General features: G+C 35.4%; 1 protein-coding gene across 5 annotated transcripts in view; it reads left to right on the top strand.

Annotated features, from left to right (window-relative positions):
- The first annotated feature begins 1,402 nt into the window (after positions 1 to 1,402).
- rasgrf2a (Ras protein-specific guanine nucleotide-releasing factor 2a) overlaps positions 1,403 to 22,290 on the top strand; it is a 42,787-nt gene continuing 21,899 nt past the window's right edge. For 3 of the 5 annotated variants that reach the window (XM_083569261.1, XM_083569262.1, XM_083569263.1), the window contains exons 1-14: positions 1,437 to 2,063; positions 7,245 to 7,351; positions 7,807 to 7,954; positions 8,057 to 8,146; positions 10,367 to 10,620; positions 10,787 to 10,866; positions 11,318 to 11,511; positions 11,637 to 11,746; positions 12,411 to 12,529; positions 12,740 to 12,900; positions 13,170 to 13,236; positions 15,409 to 15,545; positions 18,168 to 18,250; positions 18,948 to 19,196. In XM_083569261.1, coding sequence (XP_083425387.1) covers positions 1,785 to 2,063; positions 7,245 to 7,351; positions 7,807 to 7,954; positions 8,057 to 8,146; positions 10,367 to 10,620; positions 10,787 to 10,866; positions 11,318 to 11,511; positions 11,637 to 11,746; positions 12,411 to 12,529; positions 12,740 to 12,900; positions 13,170 to 13,236; positions 15,409 to 15,545; positions 18,168 to 18,250; positions 18,948 to 19,196 — 2,078 coding nt within the window. In that variant the 5' untranslated portion in view covers positions 1,437 to 1,784. Of the gene's footprint in view, positions 2,064 to 7,244; positions 7,411 to 7,806; positions 7,955 to 8,056; positions 8,147 to 10,366; positions 10,621 to 10,786; positions 10,867 to 11,317; positions 11,512 to 11,636; positions 11,747 to 12,410; positions 12,530 to 12,739; positions 12,901 to 13,169; positions 13,237 to 15,408; positions 15,546 to 18,167; positions 18,251 to 18,947; positions 19,197 to 22,290 lie in introns of all 5 variants that reach the window. The other 2 variants (XM_083569264.1, XM_083569265.1) reach the window with 2 other exon arrangements.

A 22,290-nucleotide genomic window follows, 5' to 3' on the forward strand; every position in this document is an offset into this window, starting at 1 on the left:
ACAGGAGTCATCATAGACTATGATGTTTGCGGATAATATTGTTATTTGTGGTGAGAGTAGGGAGCAGGTTGAGAAGAGCCTGGAGAGGTGGAGGTACACGCTGGAGAGAAGGGTAATGAAAGTCAGTAGGAGTAAGACAGAGTACATGTGTGTGAATGAGAGGGAAGGCAGTGGAGTGGTGCGGTTGCAGGGAAAAGGTGGAGAAGGTGGAGGAGTTCAGGTACCTGGGGTCAACAGTGCAAAGTAATGGAGAGTGTGTTAGAGAAGTAAAGAAAAGAGTGCATGCATGGAGTGGATGGAGAAGAGTGGCAGGAGAGATTTTTGATAGAAGAGTGTCTGCAAGAGTAAAAGGGAAAGTTTATAGGTCTGTGGTGAGACCTGCAATGTTGTATGGTTTAGTAACAATGGCATTGAGTAAAAGACAGGAGGTGGAGCTGCAGGTAGCAGAGCTGAAGATGTTGAGGTTTTCGTTGGGAGTGACGAGTTTGGACAGGATTAGAAATGAATTCATTATTATTACATAACCCTGTCATTTTGCATTAGTAAGAAATGCAGTTCCAAATCTAAAATATATTTTTTCTATTATGTAAACCACCCTGCAATATTTTATCCTTATTTGGGGGATAATACAATATAATATTCATAGTGTAGATCCTGAACTAGGTTTACCATCTGTATTGAGTTTCACATACTTCTCCATGTTTATGTGGATTTCTTCTGGGATCTCTAGTTTTTCATCCCACTTTCCAGGTAGGCGCAAATAAATGTTGGTCTGGCCAAGGCTTAAATTCCCTGTTTGCAGGATATACCGTGAATCTGACCAGTATAAAATAATCACAAAAAATGTAATCCACCAGAAATTTCAATTGTTGATAGTCATCATCCCGGTGACATATTTATAACTATTATTTCCTTGTTTACTAAGCTGGTTAGAGTGGTTATAGTGGATAAACGTAAATCTTAGGAACAAAATAATTGAAATGACCACTAGAGGGAACTCTTCTTTTACTACTACTACTACTACTACTACTACTACTACTACTACTACTACTGATAATAATAATAATAATAATAATAATAATAATAATAATAATAATAATAATTATAATAATAATAATTATTATTATTATTATAACAATTATAATAATTTTTAATATATAAACTTTTTAAGGTGCAAAATGGGAAACTTTTTAGTTATTAAGTTACTATTATTATATTATTATTAGGCAAATCGGCTAAACACAAATACAAAAATAGAGAATATTCTCCTGTGTGCTGCGTCCCATCATTAATAAAAGAATGTGTTTCACTAAATATGAGTCAGTAAATTCACAATTCAGGAATTGATTTCTTTAGATTACGCGTCGATTTTAAATGATTTGAGCCTTTGGCGTTCCACAATAAAGCACCTCAGTGTCTCTAGAGGATCCAGTTGCGCACCATCAGCACACTGTAGAGGAAACAGGGCTGTGTCTCTTTAAATTGATATTAAAGCCGATTAGGGTCGCTTCTGTTTTTTGGCGTCTGTTCACTCAATCGTGTTTTCTCTTCCTTTCTTTATTTACTTTGCCATTGTGCATACAAGACCACCAAGCGTTTTCCCTAAGCGGCACAGGAGATTTACTCTTCTGCTTGTGTTTGCATTTCTCACGGATTGAACATTTCTGGATTTTTATTCTTTTCTTTAGGTTTCTGCTTGTCTCACTTTTTTTTTTTTTTTGCCTTTGATGTGTCTCTGATGATCAAGCGCTCATGAAAAGTGGTGTGAGACGTCCAGGTGGAAAATGCAGAAAAGTGTGCGCTACAATGAGGGGCACGCACTTTATCTCTCTGTGATCGCCAGGAAAGAGGGAACCAAAAGAGGCTACTTAAACAAGAAAACGACTGAGAACAGTCGCTGGAACGAGAAATACTTTGCTTTGCACCAAAACATCTTGTTTTACTTTGAGAATGAGCAGAGCACCAGGCCTACAGGGATTTACTTACTGGAAGGAAGCACCTGCGAGCGCGTCTCTGCTCCCAAAGTATCTTCAATCAGCCGAGACAATTCAGATAAACAACAGGTTATTATTATTATTATTATTATTATTATTATTATTATTATTATTATTATTATTATTATTATTATTATTATTATAGAGTAGTAGTGGTGGTGATGTTTTATTTAATGTTTGTGTAAGTGTGCTCATGTTTTGTGTGTATGAATTAGTTTTGTGTATTTGTGTGTGTTTGTGATTTTTATGTATGTGTGTGTGTGTGTGTGTGTGTGTGTGTGTGTGTGTGTGTGTGTGTGTTAGTTGGTCGAAATGAGGTCTGTACAACAATCATAAACTAATGGGAAGACTAATGGGATTATGGATAATGTATACATACATTAGAAATACATGTAAAATACTGGATGGAAAGGGTGAGGAGAAGAACAAAAATATCCTAAATGTTTCTGTCTGTGTTTTGAGGTGTTCAGAAGTGTTTCAATTCAATTTGGATTTGTATAAAAGTTCTTTTAACTTTACAGATATATTTTTGTGAAGCTGCTTTAAATAATTTATATACTTTATAAACTATATAACTCATAAATATATCAAATCTGAATTTAAATTTCAAATGTATAAACTTGTGCCTAATGAGTAAACCAAAGGTGACAGTGGTGAGGGAAAAAAAAATCAATGAGGAAGAAATCTTACAAGGAACCAGATTTAAAAGGGAAACCCATCCTCATCTGTGTGACTGCTAATGTAATTTTAAAATATTCTACACAGAATTAAAATTACATGGTATAAAGTGTGCACACTTTGTTAAAAGGAACTTACACATTTATGGACAACTTTTGAATATAAGCATCATACTTGTTTTTTAATCCATTATAGTTTATGATAAACTTTCTATATACAACTAAAGTTAATAACTGTTCAGTAATGATTTTGAATAATGATTGGCAGACTTGAGTGCCAATTGTTTGTAGCAACTGCAGTAAAAAGGCTATCCAAGAAAGAAATCTTTCTGCCATATATATTGCTTCTATGAAGTACCTTCACCGTCATCTTTAGGCTGTTCTTGTAGTGTCATCCTCAGCATCTATGAGTAATTTTCAGGTGACAAAAAACCCACACAAGGAAATTATGGAGAGCAGGTGGAGTCAGGATCACTGAAATCTTAGAAGTAGCATTTGTAGTTTGACAGAGAGAGAGAGAGAGAGAGAGAGAGAGAGAGAGCGAGAGAGAGAGAGAGAGAGAGAGAGAGAGAGAGAGAGAGAGAGAGAGAGAATGAGGAAAGATGTTTTATTATGTCAAATGCCAACAAAGCATCATACAACCACGGTTATCAGAACTTTTCTATACTAGTGTAATGAAAGTCTGGTTGGCATATGATACAGAAGCTTTATATGATTGTCATATTACGTTGTGGCCAGTCTATAAAACATGTTTAGGTTTTTCTGATGTATCTCTGGTGGATGTGACAAAGACTGACTGAGGTAGACTAGGTATTATATACTTTTTCTTTTTTCTAGATTATGCTCATTTCAAATACACTTACCAGCCATTTTATTAGGAACTCATTTACACCTGCTTAGTCGTGTAATGATGAATGAATTGAAACACATAAATCACATATTATTAATTATGATTAAAATATTAATTAAATAATTTTGCATTTAAAATCAAGCAGATACAGGTAAAGAGCTATAGTAATAGTCACTATAAATATCACAATAAACATAAAGACAAAATGTGATTTGAGTGACTCTGACCATGGCATGATTCTTGGTACCATATGGGCTGGTTTTGTTTTCAGAAATTGCTGATCTCATAGGATTTCCTGCACAACAGTTTATATAGTAAAGTAGCAGATTTCACAAATCTAATAAGTAGGCTACATTAACTAAAAAATGTAATCCCTGATGAGCAAACCTGGGGCAACTGTGGCAAGGAAAAACTCCCATTGATGGTATAAGGAAGAAACTTTGAGAGGAACCAGACTCAAAAGGGGTTCACATCCTAAATTCGGTGATATTAAGTTTGTGGTTATAAATCTTAAAAACAATACAAAACACTACATGAAAGAACTACCATGAGCACTGGAGTGTGTGTTTAGGAGTAATGTCCTTTCTGCAGTCTTATACAGTCAGTTGACATTGTGGAACCAGGAGCTACTGAGCAACTCATAAAAAAGCTCAACATCTGAGATCATCATAGATCCAACACCTATTCCTCCATGCCAGAGCCTTGAAATGTTCTAAGAAGTCCAATGTCAAAACTTTACATGAAGTGTGATCCAAAGGGTGCTGGTATAGTAGATCTTTAGATGATTCGGGATGATTGCGGGGTCTGGATCTACACTTTCAATGTCCATAAGTTTCATGATGTGGGACACAACTGGAGCGGGCACAAAATTAGGATGTCCCCAAAATCCGCAGACTGGTAGTGCAGTGTGAGTGCATGTGTGTATGATGCTGAGCTAGCCTTGGCACACATTCTATAAAAAAAAAGTAAAATCCAAAAAATTTCAAAAACTTAAAAAAAAAACCTTTTTTGTAATCAAATAAAAAAAGACATTGGTAAAGGAGGAACCACTCGGTGTTCGAGTCACGGTGGAAGAAACGCGTTTTTGCGTAGCTTAGGCACGGTTTAATAACCGTAACCAAATCTACTTAAAAATAATACATATATATTTCAGATCATTTTAAAAGTAAGTTTTATTAGTTAAATATATTTTCTTTAGCTTTATTAGTAGGCTATATTTTGGTTCGAGTTTTAGAACAGGCAAAGTTTAACCAGTGCCATCTTTTGTTGTTTACCTCAAGATTGAATCTGAGATCAGCAGTATTTTCTTTCTGCAATATTCAAAACAGTCTGAAGTGTGTATGTGTTGATTCACATATTGAATTATATTGCTGCATGATTGGTTGATTGGATAATGAGCAAAGTTTCACATGTTCTTATTAAAGCGGCTGTTTTACAGTAATAGAGACTAGACAGAGCAGGTAAAATTATGACTATAAAGAGAAGTAATGACATGCAGACAATGGAGCTGCAACTGTCTGGATAATGAGTGCTGGTCTTGAGACGGGTTGGCCATGGAAATATCAATGGCAGTGAACCATTACTGCTACTTGGAATTGTTTTATGACATCAAATACAGAAAATGATTCAGTAGAAGACAGTTCTATGAAATGGATAGTGGGCCTTAATGGAATAAACATCAGGTAATGAAAAATTACATTTGTCACGGGCTTGATGGAATACCTATTGACCATTTCTAAATGCTGAAACATCGGTAGGAGTCAATCTTGCAAAAGAGGTTAATTTTTGCATGTTTGTACTTTTCATAGGGAAGCATGCAATGTTTAGCTTCAAGTTGACAGGCAGAATAACCTTTTACTTTTCTTGATATCTGGAATATGATCAGACAATGATCTAAAAAGAGAAAACAGAAGTTCTTTTTAAGGCCGTTGATTGTAGCAGTACTCAACTCTCATGCCCTTCCAGTGCATGATGACCAATGTTGAAAACCTCATTGCTCAAGATGTGAGAAAAACCATCATTTGATTGTTTGTCATAATTATTAGTATAAATAAAGGACATAACAATAGAATATGTTTTGACAAAGCTAGGGTGGGAAATTGCCTACCTGGTTAAATAAAAACATTCACAATGAGGAATGCTATCATAGATATTTCATGTACAGTCTTTCTGAAAAATAACAAAGTTATATGGTCCAACTCTTAAAATGAGGTAAATGCAAGCACAGATGAACACAACATGTCTTGTTATATATTTGTACAAAAATCAGCGAGAATATTGATAAGTTGGGATATGACTGTAGTAAACATGTGACACACCATCTTTAAGGAAAATTATAAATGGCATTTTTCTTATTCGGCCAACATCGTTCAAATTGTTCTTAGCAACTTGTTAATAGTGAAGTTTCAAACTACTACAAAAGAAAAGAGCTTCAAAGTACTATGAGGCTTTCTAAAAACAAACGGCTCATTGTAATTTGTTTTGTTGGCCAGCTGGACTGAGGAGGCCTTTGATATGTGCCAACCGCTCTGCATATTCATAGAACAGTTGTTTGTGGAGTCATTATAAGATTCATTATAAAGTCCATCGAGCTACCATCATTCATCTGGCAAATAAGAATTGGGTCTGTGTATTTTGGAAGCATAGCTGAAACATTTTCAATTACTGGGTTGAACTGAATAGAGCTTTAAACCCCGTTAAGCTTTTAGGGTTGTCAAATTTGACCAAATCACATCTGTGGCTGTTATTTATTTAAACAATCAATTTATTTGATTGTACCTGCCAAAGATTTAGATTTTCAAATAAAACATGCTTGACAGATTGGCAAACAAGTAAATGTCTCGGGTTTCCATGGAAATCGGGTTTCATGTTAGGCTGAAGTGGTACTGTATTATTATTCCAGAAGCACTCATTACAAAATGTTACACAAGATATCCTACACCCCCCCAACCCAGTCCTCCATCCCGCTAGCGAACTCTGACCTTAGATGATAAATTGCATAGTCTGCATTTGATTATTCTGTATCAGATTGCTGATTCTAAGAACACAGTTTTCTGGAAATTAGGCACATTTACACAATATTACAACGCTCTAAGAATCCAGTGCATTTGTGTACAAATATTATTTCCCCCTTTTTGGAGAGTATACAGTAATAATGTATAAAAGGATAATATTTAGATATAATTTAGTTATCATTTAAATGATATATAATCATGAGACATGATTGTGAGGATGAGTTGGAGTGGCTGATGTGAGGCAGATTGAGAAGTGTGTAAGGAAACAGTGATTCGATTGTTATCTTCCAGCTTAAACAAAGCCTGGAGCTGAGGAGAGTGCATTAAAAGCAGAGATGAGAAGCAAAGGCTGTTACATAAGTGCAGAGATGTGCTCGCATGCACGCACGCACACACACACACACACACACACACACACACACACACACACACACACACACACACACACTCACACACATCAACACACTTACACACATCATCACACACTCTCACCAGATGACCTGCAATGCAGTTAGAAAAGACAAAAGCCTTAAAGCTTAAGTCCTACAACATACGTGTGTATATACACATTTTGCTCAATAGAAAATATTAAATAATAATTTTTTATTTTTTTTTGCAATTATAGTTAATACCATCTGCACAATCTTCATTGCATTATCAAGGTGTCTTATGCATTTACTGATGATTTCATTACCTGTCCTATATTAAGCACTATTTCCTGGTCATCTTTGGCCATGATGGGCAGAAACCTCTGGAGCTGCGGGCAGAAGAGGATACAGATTGTACTGAGTGGGTGGAAGCCATTCAGCAAGCCAGGTACAGCAGCGAATGAAGGCATTAAATGATTTTTGTGCGAAAGAAGCACTGCACTTTATGTAAGTTTCAGTGGCTGAACTCAACAGTATTTCAGTAATAATGCATCTGTATCAGCAAAAGCTGAATGTTCTTATTATGATGTGTAATTTCCTTAGTTTACAAATTTTTTTTACAAAAAAATTTAAATACAATTTAAACTGTAAAATTCAAACACGTGTAGAGAAATCAAAGAAAATATTTCAGTTTAACATTGGTTCTCTCACAGGTCATTTATTGTCACTGCATACATTTATAGGTTACATCATTGATCATTATTCAATATAAATAATGAATTATTTTGTAATATTTAGTTATAACAAAATGTTTGCTACAAAGGAATAGTAGAATTGTAAGGTCGATTGAATCACTGCGTTTCTTCATTTGTCTTCATGTGTCTGTGACTGTCTGTTTTTCAGCTACTCTAACCTTATCATCGATCGTGAGGTGCTCATGCAAAAATACATCCACCTGGTGCAGATCATGGAAACAGAGAAAGTGGCTGCCAATCAGCTCCGCACACAGCTTGAAGACCAGGACACAGAGATTGAAAGGCTCAAGACTGAGGTCAGAATCAATGTTTTTATATTAACAAGTTATTGCAACATTTTTAGATTACTTCTTTATATTATAAGTCCGTCTGACAAAGTTGTTTTTATTTAATTTTAGGTTGTGGCCAAGAACAAATCAAATGAGAGAATGTTACCTTGTCATCCCAATCAAGAAGAGGATGACCCTGATATACAAAAAATAAAGAAGGTAAGAAGTTCAAACTGTCTGGAGATTTAAGAACATAACCGGAGATCCATCTTTAATAAGTTACTGTACATCATTTCTATAAGGTAAATCTCATGTTAATGCTGACACAAAAGCAACATATTATTATATTGCACAATATTGTTAAAAAATAGAGTGAGGAAACATTGAAACATAGAAAACATAGAAAATGTAAAACGTAAAATTAAAAAAATATCAAATATTGAAACTGAGGAAATATTACATTTTAAAGAAAAAAAAGGTAATTATTAATATGATGGCTGCAAAAACAAAGGACTTAAAAGAAAAGTTTTACTAAAAAGAAACAGCTGGGGAACATTTTGCAACTAATTATTTTAATTGGCAACAGGTCAATAACATGAGTCTCACAGAAGTAAAGATGGGCAGAGGTTCACCAATCTGTAAAAAAAAAAAAAAGTCTACAAATAGTAGGAGTTTTAGAATATGTTCCACAACATCAAATTGCAAAGACTTTGAATATCTCAATTTCTACGGTACATAATACCATCAAAGGTTTCAAAGAATCTGGAGAGATCTTTGTGCTAGGGGTGCGATTTATATTAAATGCTCATAAGTTTTGGGCCCTCAGCGGACACCGCATTAATAACAGCATGATTCTGTAATGGAAATAAATTCTAACAATTCATTGTCTTTGAACAAGTTTACTGTGCCATCCACAAATGATGCTTTATCATGCAAAGAAGAAGCCCAGTGAACAAAAAAGATCCAGAAACATTAATGTCTTCTTCAGGCCAAAGCTCACTGAGGCAAAGTGGAAAATTATTTTGTGGCCAGACTAATTAAATTGTTTAATTCTTTTTAGAAATGATTGACGCAACGTCCTCTAGACTAAAGAGACTTGCATATTATCAGCGCTTAGTTCTTAATACCATCTCTGATGGTATGGAGGTGCATTATTACCTATGAAATAAACAGCTTGTAAATTTTTAAATCACCATAATATATAAAGATTTTAGAGCAAGATATGGTTCCATCCAGACAACATCTTTTCTTAGGGAAAGCGTATTTATTCAAGACAATGCTAAAAGCCTCTTGACTTGACTTGAAATCACATACTGTTTCTATTACAACAGCATTGCTTCATAATGAAAGGGTGCTAAGCTGGTCTGCCTGCAGTCTAGACCTTTCACCAATTGAAAACATTTGGTTTATTTTGAAAAAGAAAAATATGACAAAATGCATCTGGGACAGTTAAGCAGCTAGAATACTGTATCAGACACAAATGGGACAAGATTCCTTTCCCAAAACTCCAGCATCTGATCTCCTCAGTTCAAGGCATATATGGATTTATTTTTAAACGTGGGGCTGCTACACAGTGGTAAACATGGTCCTGCCATTGAATTAAAAACTACTGTAATTTATACTTAAATGGTACTTTTCTTAAGTTTAAATAAATGTTTTATGTGTTTCATTGTGAATAGAATTCATGAAATTAGCAAATCATTGCATTCTGTTTTTATTTACAGTTTACAGAGCATCCCCACCTTTTTTAAATTGGGGTTAAATAAACATTTATTTAGGAGCCGATCATATTACTAAACCTGTTATGCTCTTATAGATGTGGGTTAACAGTAAATACTTGTAACCTGTCAAACTACCAAACAATGACAAAACTGTGATACTAATGGAAAGTAATATGCCTGGCTATCAGTGTCATTCTAGATTTTTGTTCTTGTTTTATTAAAATTTTAACATGCCAAATAAAGTTTATTATAATTTTTGTTATTCGAAATGAATGCAGAAATAATGGCTAATAATTGTTACTTTTCTCAAAATAACAACAGAGAAATTCTGAATTTCATCTGGAAGAAATAAAGTATAGTTCAGTATAGTATGGTACAGTGTAATAAAATGTAGTACAGTATAGTCTCTTGTAGTATAGTATAGTATAGTATAGTATAGTATAGTATAGTATAGTATAGTATAGTATAGAGTAGTATTTAGTAGTTGAGTACAGTAGAGTATGGTGTCATATTACAGGATATTATATTGTAGTATAATATTGTATAGTATAATAAAATATTGTACAGTATTTTGTATAGAATAGTGTAGTGTAGTGTAATATAGTGTAATATACTGTAGTGTGGTAAAGACTTAATGTTTTGAGTCCCATGAGTTTTATGATTACCATTAAATCCACAATGACCTTAAGAGAGTTACCCAAGTTTATGATGCTTATAGATACAAAGTTTCATGCGTGGCTGGCTTTGTCGGAGAAAGTGGAAGATCATTGTACAAGACTACATCTGCTCACCTCATGCTGAAAGCATGAGGAAGAGGAACCAGATTGTTTTCACCATGTTAGAGGCTGAGACAGAATATGTGCTCCAACTGTCCATCCTGGTGAACTGCTTCCTGAGGCCGCTCAGGATGGCTGCCAGTTCCAAAAAACCTCCAATCAGCCATGATGATGTTAGCAGCATTTTCCTCAATAGGTATATTCATATTTCATTACCCAGATATGATCAAATATGCTTGTCTCATATTATACTCAATATAGCAATACCTTGTCTTACTGTTTAACAAAAGACACTGATGGAAATGATGTTAGTCTGAACAATGTTCTTATATAGACTTTCCCCCCCCCCCCCCCCCCCCAAGTGAAACTATAATGTTTCTTCATGAGATATTTCACCAAGGCCTAAAAGCAAGAATTGCCAACTGGCCAAGATTAGTTTTAGGTAAGTAATATTTGCTGTTTATTCATATTTTGTTTGTAGCCCAAACACAAATCAATTATGTTCAATTGACAGTCATGCTGAAAGTAGATGTTTAAAAAACAAACAGTAATGTGTATTGCTATTGATGTAAACACATTTAGTCTGTTTTAACATCAGTTCATATTTAATAGCACTACTGTTTTATACACCATAATCTCATCTTCAGCTGCTTAATTTTGTACAATTATTAATAATTACAAATTGTTAGTGGGCTGTTTTTAACAAATATTTTCAACTTAGAACAAGACTTTAAACAGCATTGTGTGCAGCATTTAATGAACATCAGTCACTGCACAGAAACTGCTATATGAAACTGCATCTGTCACTGCACAGAAACTGCTATATGTAGAGATTTGCTTATATCTACTATACTATATGTCTATGCCTCTGTATAATCTTTGTCTCATTTTAGCTGACCTGTTTGATATATTGCTGCCAATGTTAAACATCTACCAAGAATATGTGCGAAACCACCAGTACAGTCTTCAGGTTCTAGCTAACTGCAAGCAGAACCGGGACTTTGACAAGCTCCTGAAGCAGTACGAGTCCAATGCTGCCTGTGAGGGTCGAATGCTGGAGACATTTCTGACCTACCCAATGTTTCAGGTGAACCTCTTCAAAGTGGAAAGAGACTAATCCTTTTAAAGGAAACATTTAGCCTATTTTTTTTTTTTTTTTTTTTTTACCTTTTAGACTTTCCATTTTCACTATTAAATCTCACTGTGTTCCAGATACCTCGATATATCATCACGCTGCATGAGCTGCTTGCACACACTCCCCATGAGCATGTAGAACGCAAGAGTCTGGATTTTGCCAAGTCAAAACTGGAGGAGCTGTCAAAGTATGCAAAATTCTGAAAATGTATTTTAGTATGAATGCTAGGCTCTTGAAAAATTTGCAGTCAGGATGTATAGTGTAAAATTAAAGATTTAACAGTTAAAATGAATGAATCCTGGTTAATACTTTTCATGCAGATTGTTCCTTATGGAACATGAACAAAGTAAATTTTCTGCTGAACTGTATGGTTTGAGTTATGCATGTCACTCAGGCATTTAAGCAGTTACCTTTACTCTTACTAGATTTTTACGACGTGCATTACTACACTGTTTTTAACCAGAAGATGAAGTTAACAGTTAAAATTTATACAACCCCAATTCCAAAAAGGTTGGGAAAAATGTAAAATTAAATAAAAATATAATTCTATAGTTGGCAAATCTCATAAAGCTATATTTTGTTCACAGTAGAACATAAAACAATATCAAATTATTTATGTACCATTTTAAGGAAAAATAAGATAATTTTGAATATTTGGTACATCTCAAAAAAGTTGGGACAGGACCATGTTTACCATTGCTCATTTCTATTGTGAATAAAATATGAGTTTATGAGATTTGCAAATCATTGCATTCTCTCTATTAAATTTTGTACAGCATCCAAACCTTTTTGGAATTGTATATACATAAAATATATACAACATATACAGTTTTTGTGGTGTTTATTTTTAGAATGATGCATGATGAAGTGAGCGACACTGAGAACATCCGTAAGAATCTTGCCATTGAGCGCATGATTGTGGAGGGCTGTGACATCCTCTTGGATACCAGCCAAACCTTTGTACGGCAAGGTGAGTCACACAGACCTGTGACCTTGTTTATAAACATTTTTCTGCCTTTTGTGTATCACTGCATAGTACCTCCAGATATATATGGCTATTTATTATTTAATCTGATATCAATTTCATAGTGTTTTCTAAGAAGACTAAACAAAGTAAACTTTTGATTTTAGCTAACATTTTTATATATTTTTCATTTACCTTCTTCTGCTCTTCTTTTAGGCTTTCTGATTCAGCTGCCATCAGGGGAAAGGGGCAAGCTGAGCAAAGTGCGCCTGGGTACGTTATCCCTGCGCAAAGAGGGCGAACGCCAGTGTTTTCTCTTTACCAAACACCTACTGATTTGCACCCGTACCTCCAGTGGCAAGCTGCATCTCCTCAAAGTAAGTTACAGGTTACTGGTGGCTTTTTCCCCCTTTTTTTTCTTCTTAAATGTTTTCATTTGTTTTCACTGGAATCATGTTGGTTAGTATATCACATAAATCGTAAAAAAAAAGATAAGACATGGTTTTATGTGCATTGTATGTCATTATAATACAGCAGATGGATGCATCAAAGGTTCTTTCCTAAAAAATATTTTGTTTATTATTTTGTTATGCTTTGCAGTCTAGTAAATATAAAAGCACTTGCTTTTTTTCTCTTCAATTTATAGCAAGGAGGCACTCTGTCTCTGATAGAGTGCACCCTCATTGAAGAGCTAGATGCTACTGATGAAGACTGTAAGTACTCTAGATAACCTTAATTTATGATTATTTTAAGCATTTTTGAAGACAAAGCTTTGGCTATTAGATACTGTTGTTGTTGTTTTTTTTGGTAGGTCTAAATTGTAGGAGGTTTACAATGAAGGTACAAAGATGTCAAACTTAAGCATAAAGCTGACTAAGGATTGTAGTATCTTTTGCTGCTAAATACTTTATTGTAAAATAAAATGTATTTCTATTTAGTTTTATAATAGTTATTTTCTAGCTTACTAATAGTGGCCTGAGATTTCTTAATAACCTTTTTTATTACAATCATTTTTGATTTACACTATACAGTATATATTTATTTCATATTTCACAGTTATTTTATAAAAAGAAGCAGATAATTCCAAGTAAAAGTTACAATTAATGGTGAAGAAAGTTAATGGTGTGTAGATTCTCTGCCATGTAGTGCAGGCCATGTTTTTAAGCTGAAGCCTGTTTTGAAGTGAAGCCTGTAGACTGGGTTAAAGACAGAAGATTCAAGCTTGTCATGGTAAAGCCCAGGGAGTTTAGTACTTTAACTTCCCTTTGGAACAGTGATGATTCCTTTCAGCAATGTTAAATACATACAGTGAGTTCGGAAAGTATTCACAACGCTTCACTTTATTTTATTTTATGTTATGTTATGTTATGTTATGTTATGTTATGTTATGTTATGTTATGTTATGTTATGTTATGCTACAGCCTTATTCCAAAATTTATTAATTTCATTACTTTCCTTAAAATTCTACAAACAATACCCCTTAATGACAACATGAAAGAAGATAAAAATAAAAATACTAAATAAAAAACCAACAAAATCACATTTGTGCATAAGTACTTTGTTGAAACATTTTTGGCACCAATTGGCAAAAAAATTGTATGATGCTGAGTATGAGTATGATGCTACAGGCTTGGCACAATTATTTTGGGATGTCTCTGTACATTGCTTCATTCATCTTTCCCTCTATCCTGACTAGTCTCCCAGTTCCTGCCACTGAGAAACATCCCCACAGCATGATGCTGCCACCACTATGCTTAGACTACACCACTGAAGGAATGGTATTGGCCAAGTGATGAGCAGTGCCTGGTTTCCTCCAAACATGACACTTGGCATTCAGGCCAAAGCGTTCAATCTTTGTTTCATCAGACCAGATAATTTTGTTTCTCATGCTCTAAGAGTCCTTTAGGTGCCTATTTACTGAGGAATGGCTTCCATCTGTCCACTCTAACATACAGGCCTGAATGGTGGAGTGCTGCAGAGATCGTTGTTCTTCTGGAAGGTTCTCATTTCTCATTTAAGAAACGCTGAAGCTCTTTCAGAATGACTATTGTGTTCTTGGTCACCTTTCTGACTAAGGCCCTTCTCCCCCGATCTTTTTGGCCGGGAGTCCTGGTGGATCCAAACTTCTTCCACTTACGGATGATGTAGGCCACTGTGCTCATTTTCGTCCTTCAATGCTGCAAAAATCTTTCTGTACCCTAAGATTTGTGCCTTGATATAATCCTGTCTCTGAGGCCTACAGAGAATTCCTCGGACTTCATGGCTTGGTTTATGCTCTGAAATGCATGGTTAACTTTGGGGCCTTATATAGGCTGGTGTGTGCCTAATTCAAATCATGTTCAATCAACTGAATTTACCACAGGTGGACTCCAATCAGGTTGTAGAAGCATCTCTGGCAAAGGTTGTGAATACTATTGTTCATGTGATTTCTTTTAGATTTTTTTTATTTTTAATAAATATGCAAAAATTTCAAACAAACTTCTTTCATGTTGTCATTATAGGGTATTGTTTGTAGTATAGTATTATTATTTTTATAATTCTATGCGGCACTTAACCATTCAAATTCTTGTGAATTAGTTATTACTATAGAATGATAGCCAGAAGTGCATTAACATGTGATTTGAGTTACATCCAGCACTGCTGTCAGAGCAGCTGCTATAGAAAATGAATCAATGTTGAACAGTGAAAATTAAGAATTTAGCACTTCTGTGGTGTAATCAGTAGTAAAAATGTTTTCAAAATAACTTTTGTGTCATAAAAATAGAGAAAATGTTTTTGTTTTGTCTTTTGTTCCATTCTTGGCTTTCACAGAAAGTATGGAATAGAAAAGTGTTAAATAAAGCTATTAATAGATGCTTGAATTTAAGATTTTTTTTGTTTTTCAGATACTGCTGCAGGTCAGGGCTTTAATCATTTAGAGTTTAAGCTGCTGGTTGAGCCAGTTGATGGGCCGTCCTTTGCAGTAATACTGCTGGCACCATCTCGCCAGGAGAAAGCTGCCTGGACCAGTGACATAAGTCAGGTAGGCCACAGTGTGTGCTGCTTTGATTAATTTTGAGATCAGTACCCAAAACTGCAGTACCCATAATTTATAGTACCCATAATTGAAAGTCTTGACTGTTTTTGTTAATATTTTTTTATGATTTCAAAGACGGCCAGACTCATAAATATGAAAAATGTGCATAAATACAGAAAAATGGTTCATTAAAATCTTTTAAAACAGAACACTAAGGTCATAAACAGATGGATCCCTTGAGTTTTGTTTGTTTTTGTAGTGCAATCTAGGTCAAATCTCTAGGGAGTTCAAGCTGCTTGTTTTGTTGTGGACTTGAGGGTGTTTCCAGCTCCACCCTTCAGCTGCAGTATTCCCACTGGGCTCACAGCACTCTGTGGTTTTACAGCATCCTCAGCTATACTCATATACAATATACCACTATACCACTATACCATATATACCAATATAACTCATATACCACAAAACCTTCTTCCACTCATTCACTGTCTAATTATTGTGTCTTTTTGCCTTTTACCTTAATCATATATATATATATATATATATATATATATATATATATATATATATATATATATATATATATATATATATAAAACTATAACAAAGAATTGTTGATATTGTTGCAGATTTATTAAAAAAGAAAAACTGAAATATCACATGGTCCTAAGTATTCAGACCCTTTGCTCAGTATTTAGTAGAAGCACCCTTTTGATCTTATACAGCCAGGAGTCTTTTTGGGAAAGATGCAACAAGTTTTTCACACTTGGATTTGGGGATTGGGTTTAAGTCAGGGTTTTGGCTGGGCCATTCAAGAACAGTCACGGAGTTGTTGTGAAGCCTCTTCTTCATTATTTTAGCTGTGTGCTTAGGGTCATTGTCTTGTTGGAAGGTAAACCTTCGGCCCAGTCGGAGGTCCAGAACACTCTGAAAAGGTTTTTGTCCAGGATATCCCTGTACTTGGCTGCATTCATCTTTTCCTCAATTGTAACCAGTTGTCCTGTCCCTGAAGCTGAAAAACACCTGCACAGCATGTTGACCATGCTTCACTGTTGGGACTGTATTGAACAGGTTATGAGCAGTGCCTGGTCTTCCCAAAAGTCTTCCATTTAAGGATTATGGAGGCCAGTGTGCTCTTAGGAACCTTAAATGCAGCAGAATGTTTTTTGTAACATTGGCCAGATCTGTGCCTTGCCACAATTCTGTCTCTGAGCTCTTCAGGTAGTTCCTTTGACCTCATGATTCTCATTTGCTCTGACATGCATTGTGATCTGTAAGGTCTTATATAGACAGGTGTGTGGCTTTTCTAATCAAGCCCAATCAGTATAATCAAACACAGCTGGACTCAAATGAAGGTGTAGGATGATCAGAAGAAATTGATAGCACCTGAGTTAAATATATGAGCGTCACAGCAAAGGGTCTAAATACCATGTGGTATTTCAGTTTTTCTTTTTTAATAAATCTGCAAAAATTTCAACAATTCTGTGTTTTTCTGTCAATATGGGGAGCTGTGTGTACATTAATGAAGAAAAGAAATTAACTTAAATGATTTTAGCAAATGGCTGCCATATAACAAAGAGTGAAAATTTAAGGGGGTCTATTTTACTGCCTGTTCTTTTTATATGCAACAAACCGTTACTGTTTATAGGCAACAGAATAGGAAAAAGGCAAAAAAAAATACACACTCACAGTCAAACATGAAGGTGGATGGAGCTGGAGCAGAGGAGGTTGAAGACCTGTTCCATTTGTAAGAAATACTGAACCAACATGTCTACCATTCCATACTTAAGCATAATGCAGTTTTGTCTGAATTGTGTCTAACTGGAACCAACTTCACCATAAAACAAGACAGTGCTCGAAAGCATACACTATTTAGAGAACAAATAGTAAGCTGGAATGTTATTTATCATGGAATGGCCTGCCCTGTCACTGAACCAAATCCTATTAAATTGTGCATTTATATATTTGTTTGGTCAAAGTAAATCTTCATACTGTACCAATAACTAGCCAATTGGTACTAAGGTACCAATACCTTAGTTTTTTGCATGCGTTTGACTCTCAAAACAATTAGAGACTAGACACTTTTGACAGGCATTGTACATAGTTTCTTACAAAAGTGAGTACATCCCTCACATTTCAGCAACCATTTTAGTATATCTTCTCAAGGGACAATGCTATAAAAATGAAATTAGAAACAAAATACTCAACAAAATATTTAGACTTATAGTTTAGACTTATTTATAGGACAGTAGTTTTGACATGTTTACTTAGGGTGTACTCATTTCCAGAGGACAGTAAATCTGTACTGCTATACAAGTTGCACATTGACTACTCTAAAATATATGCAAGTTTAATTTCTATAGTATTGACCTTAAAGAAGATATACTAAAATGGTTGCTGAAATGTGAGGGGTTTACTCACTTTTGTGAGATGCTGTATATACCACATATACCAACATACCACATTTACCACATACTACTTGTAGAAATATTAGTGAGAACAGTATGCATAGAGCAACACTGCTATGGATGAGTGTTACTAATTACTATTTTTATTCATTGAAGAATAATATGTTAAGCAGGAAAAGGTTCAATGTAAATAGTTTTTCCTGTTTTTGGGTTGTTCTTACAGTGCATCGATAATATTCTTTGCAATGGCCTCATGACCAGTGTTTTTGAAGAGAACTCCAAGGTAACTGTGCCTCACATGCTCAAGTAAGAATCCTATTACAATGCAATTGCATTCGTTTCAGGGAATGTGGAAATGAAAGCATTGCTAGTGAATGAAGTCTAAGGTGTATCATTCAATGCTGTATAATTATGATAATAATATAATTGTGATAGTTTAAATTAGTTATTAATAGAAATGTGTATGCATAACATACAAAGAATTAAATACGACTGGGCATACTATTATAGTAAAGAACTGTTTCGTGTCCAACATCAACATATCCTGTTTAAATTCTCTTAAACCACAGTAGTTTGTCAATAATAACATTTTAAATTAATTACAGAATGACATATGCATGCATTTACATGCTTTTTACTAATTTATAGTTCAATTTAATGTTGTGGAACATCTGTGATAAGGCCTAGTGGTATGCAATGTATTTTTAATTGCACATCATATACAATTTTGTGGAAGTTTAAAGTGCAAGATAATTTAATCTATGAAATAGATGTAAGTATGTAAGTATCAGTATACATTAGCACCAAGTATAATTCTTCCACATAAATATGATGAAATTCAATGTTACACATTTTAAGATTAAATCTAACCTTAAAGTTTTGAAGATCAAATCTGCACATCGGTTTTAGGTGCTTATGTATAGCTTTCTTTTATATAATTTTTTTATGTCATTAACCTGCCCTTTAACTTGATTTGAAAAACAAAATCATTATTTCCTTGCAGGTCAGACGCACGGTTACACAATGATGCTGTGGATATTTGCTTCAGCAAGACTCTTAACTCATGCAAGGTTCCACAGATTCGGTATGCCAGCGTTGACCGTCTGCTGGAGCGGCTCACTGATCTGCGCTTCCTCTCCATTGACTTCCTCAATACCTTCCTGCACACATACCGCATTTTTACCACTGCAGCTGTAGTTATGAACAAATTGAATGACATCTACAAGAGGCCTTTAACCTCCATCCCTTTCAGGTCAGGTCTCACACTTAGAGTAGGTCATTTGTGATTGCATACATTTTATCCCTTTTACAGTAAAGCCTTTAAATTAGTGATGGTGCAACCAATTGTCAGCAATCAATTTAAAAGGTTGAAGAAAGTCCACGTGTGTGCAAGTATCACTGCGTTCTAGCATCCTAAAGACCAAGGAACACCAGTCCAAAATAAAATTCTGCATTCAGAAAGTATTTAGTCCCCCTTCACTTTTTTCAATTTTGTCATATTGCAGCCTGATACTACAATATTTAAAATAATGTTTTTCTCATTATTCTACACTCAGTACCCAATAATGACAAAGTAAAACTGAATTCTAGAAATGTTTGTAAATGTATTAAAAAGAAAAACTGTGGACTGTTGGTGGACAGACTTTTATGTGAAGAAAATCTTCTGTTTAGCCACTCTGCCATAAAGACCAGATGGATGGAGGGCTGCAGTGATGGTTGTCTCTCTAAAGTTTATTCCATCTCCACACTGGATCTCCAGACATCTCTAAATCGGGTTGTCACTTCTCTTACTAAGGTCTTTCTCCTTTATTACTCAGTTTGGGCAGGCATCCATCTTTTGGAAGAGTCCTGGTTGAGCCAAACTTCTTCCATTTGAGAATTGTGGAGGCCATCTTCAGACTCAGAGGACTGCAGGCAGTTTCTTTGACCTAATGGCTGTTTTTTTGCTCTGATATGCATTGTTGGCTAAGAGGCCTTCTATAGAGCGGTGTGTGCCTTTCCAATTAATTTTATTTATGACAAGTGGACTCCAATCAAGGTGTAGAAACATCCCAGCGACAATCAAGTTTCAAGTGTTGTTGCAAAGGGTCTGAATACTTATGTACATGTGATATTTAAGGGTTTTCTTTTTGCTAAATTTACAGATATTTTTTAGAATGTTGTTATTAATTTGTCATTATGGGGAACTGAGTGTAGATTAATGAGAAGAAAAATGTATTTGATTGATTGTAGTATCAGGCTACAACATAATATTTAAAAAGTGAAGCGGTCTGAATACTTTCTGAATACACTGTACATATTTACCATTACTCTGATATTACCATTAGCAAAATCTAGAATGCCTAAATCTGTGAAATGGATCCCCAGTTCTCCAGGCTGATGGAACAATTCAATTTTGAAAGGTTTTTTGCTCCTCGCCCTAAAATAAGTCTCTACAGTGAAGCATGGTGGTGGTAGCATCATGTTCATCGTTACCCTTGGCTTATTTTGCCTGACCCTCCTTACCCAGTTTTGGTAGACATTATCCTCTATATAGATTCATTGTAGCACTTTTTTTTTTTTTATATACAGTGAGGAAAATAAGTATTTGAACACCCTGCTATTTTGCAAGTCTCCCAGTTAGAAATCATAGAGGGGTCTGAAATTGTCATCGTAGGTGCATGTCCACTGTGAGAGACATAATAAAAAAAAAAAAGATATCCAGAAATCACAATGTATGATTTTTTAACTATTTATTTGTATGATACAGCTTCAAATAAGTATTTGAACACCTGAGAAAGTCAATGTTAATATTTGGTACAGTAGCCTTTGTTTGCAATTACAGAGGTCAAACGTTTCCTGTAGTTTTTCACTAGGTTTGCACACACTGCAGGAGGGATTCTGGCCCACTCCTCCACACAGATCTTCTCTAGATCAGTCAGGTTTCTGGCCTGTTGCTGAGAAACACGGAGTTTGAGCCCCCTCCAAAGATTCTCTATTGGGTTTAGGTCTGGAGACTGGCTAGGCCATGCCAGAACCTTGATATGCTTCTTACAGAGCCACTCCTTGGTTATCCTGGCTGTGTGCTTCGGGTCATTGTCATGTTGGAAGACCCAGCCTCGACCCATCTTCAATGCTCTAACTGAGGCAAGGAGGTTGTTCCCCAAAATCTCGCAATACATGGCCCTGGTCATCCTCTCCTTAATACAGTGCAGTCGCCCTGTCCAATGTGCAGAAAAACACCCCAAAAGCATGATGCTACCACCCCAATGCTTCACAGTAGGGATGGTGTTCTTGGGATGGTACTCATCATTCTTCTTCCTCCAAAAACGTTTAGTGGAATTATGACCCAAAAGTTCTATTTTGATCTGACCACATGGCTTTCTCCCATGACTCCTCTGGATCATCCAAATGGTCATTGGCAAACTTAAGACGTGCCTGGACATGTGCTGGTTTAAGCAGGGGAACCTTCCGTGCCATGCATGATTTCAAACCATGACGTCTTAGTGTATTACCAACAGTAACCTTGGAAACGGTGGTCCCAGCTCTTTTCAGGTCATTGACCAGCTCCTCCCGTGTAGTTCTGGGCTGATTTCTCACCTTCCTTAGGATCATTGAGACCCCACGAGGTTAGATCTTGCATGGAGCCCCAGTCCGAGGGAGTTTGACAGTCATGTTTAGCTTCTTCCATTTTCTAATGATTGAACAGTGGACCTTTTTTCACCAAGCTGCTTGGCAATTTCCCCGTAGCCCTTTCCAGTCTTGTGGAGGTGTACAATTTTGTCTCTAGTGTCTTTGGACAGCTCTTTGGTCTTGGCCATGTTAGTATTTGGATTCTTACTGATTGTATGGGGTGGACAGGTGTCTTTATGCAGCTAACGACCTCAAACAGGTGCATCTAATTTAGGATAATAAATGTAGTGGAGGTGGACATTTTAAAGGCAGACTAACAGGTCTTTGGGGGTCAGAATTCCAGCTGATAGACAGGTGTTCAAATACTTATTTGCAGCTGTATCATACAAATAAATAGTTTAAAAATCATATATTGTGATTTCTGGATTTTTTTTTTTAGATGATGTCTCTCACAGTGGACATGCACCTACAATGACAATTTCAGACCCCTCTATGATTTCTAAGTGGGAGAACTTGCAAAATAGCAGGGTGTTCAAATACTTATTTTCCTCACTGTATATATAATAAGGATTTATTGGAACTTTGTGGGATGTTCAATCTTTGGAATATTTTTTTAACTGATTGATGTTTTCCACATTATTTTCTCTGTCTTGTGTTGACAGCGACTTGGTTTTCATGCTTTTGCAGACTATATTGGCCCAAAAGAAAATCATTGTCTGAAGTACAATGGTAGC

This window comes from Silurus aristotelis (assembly GCF_946808225.1).
Source record: "Silurus aristotelis genome assembly, chromosome: 18".
In the NCBI taxonomy this organism is placed as follows: Eukaryota; Metazoa; Chordata; class Actinopteri; order Siluriformes; family Siluridae; genus Silurus; species Silurus aristotelis.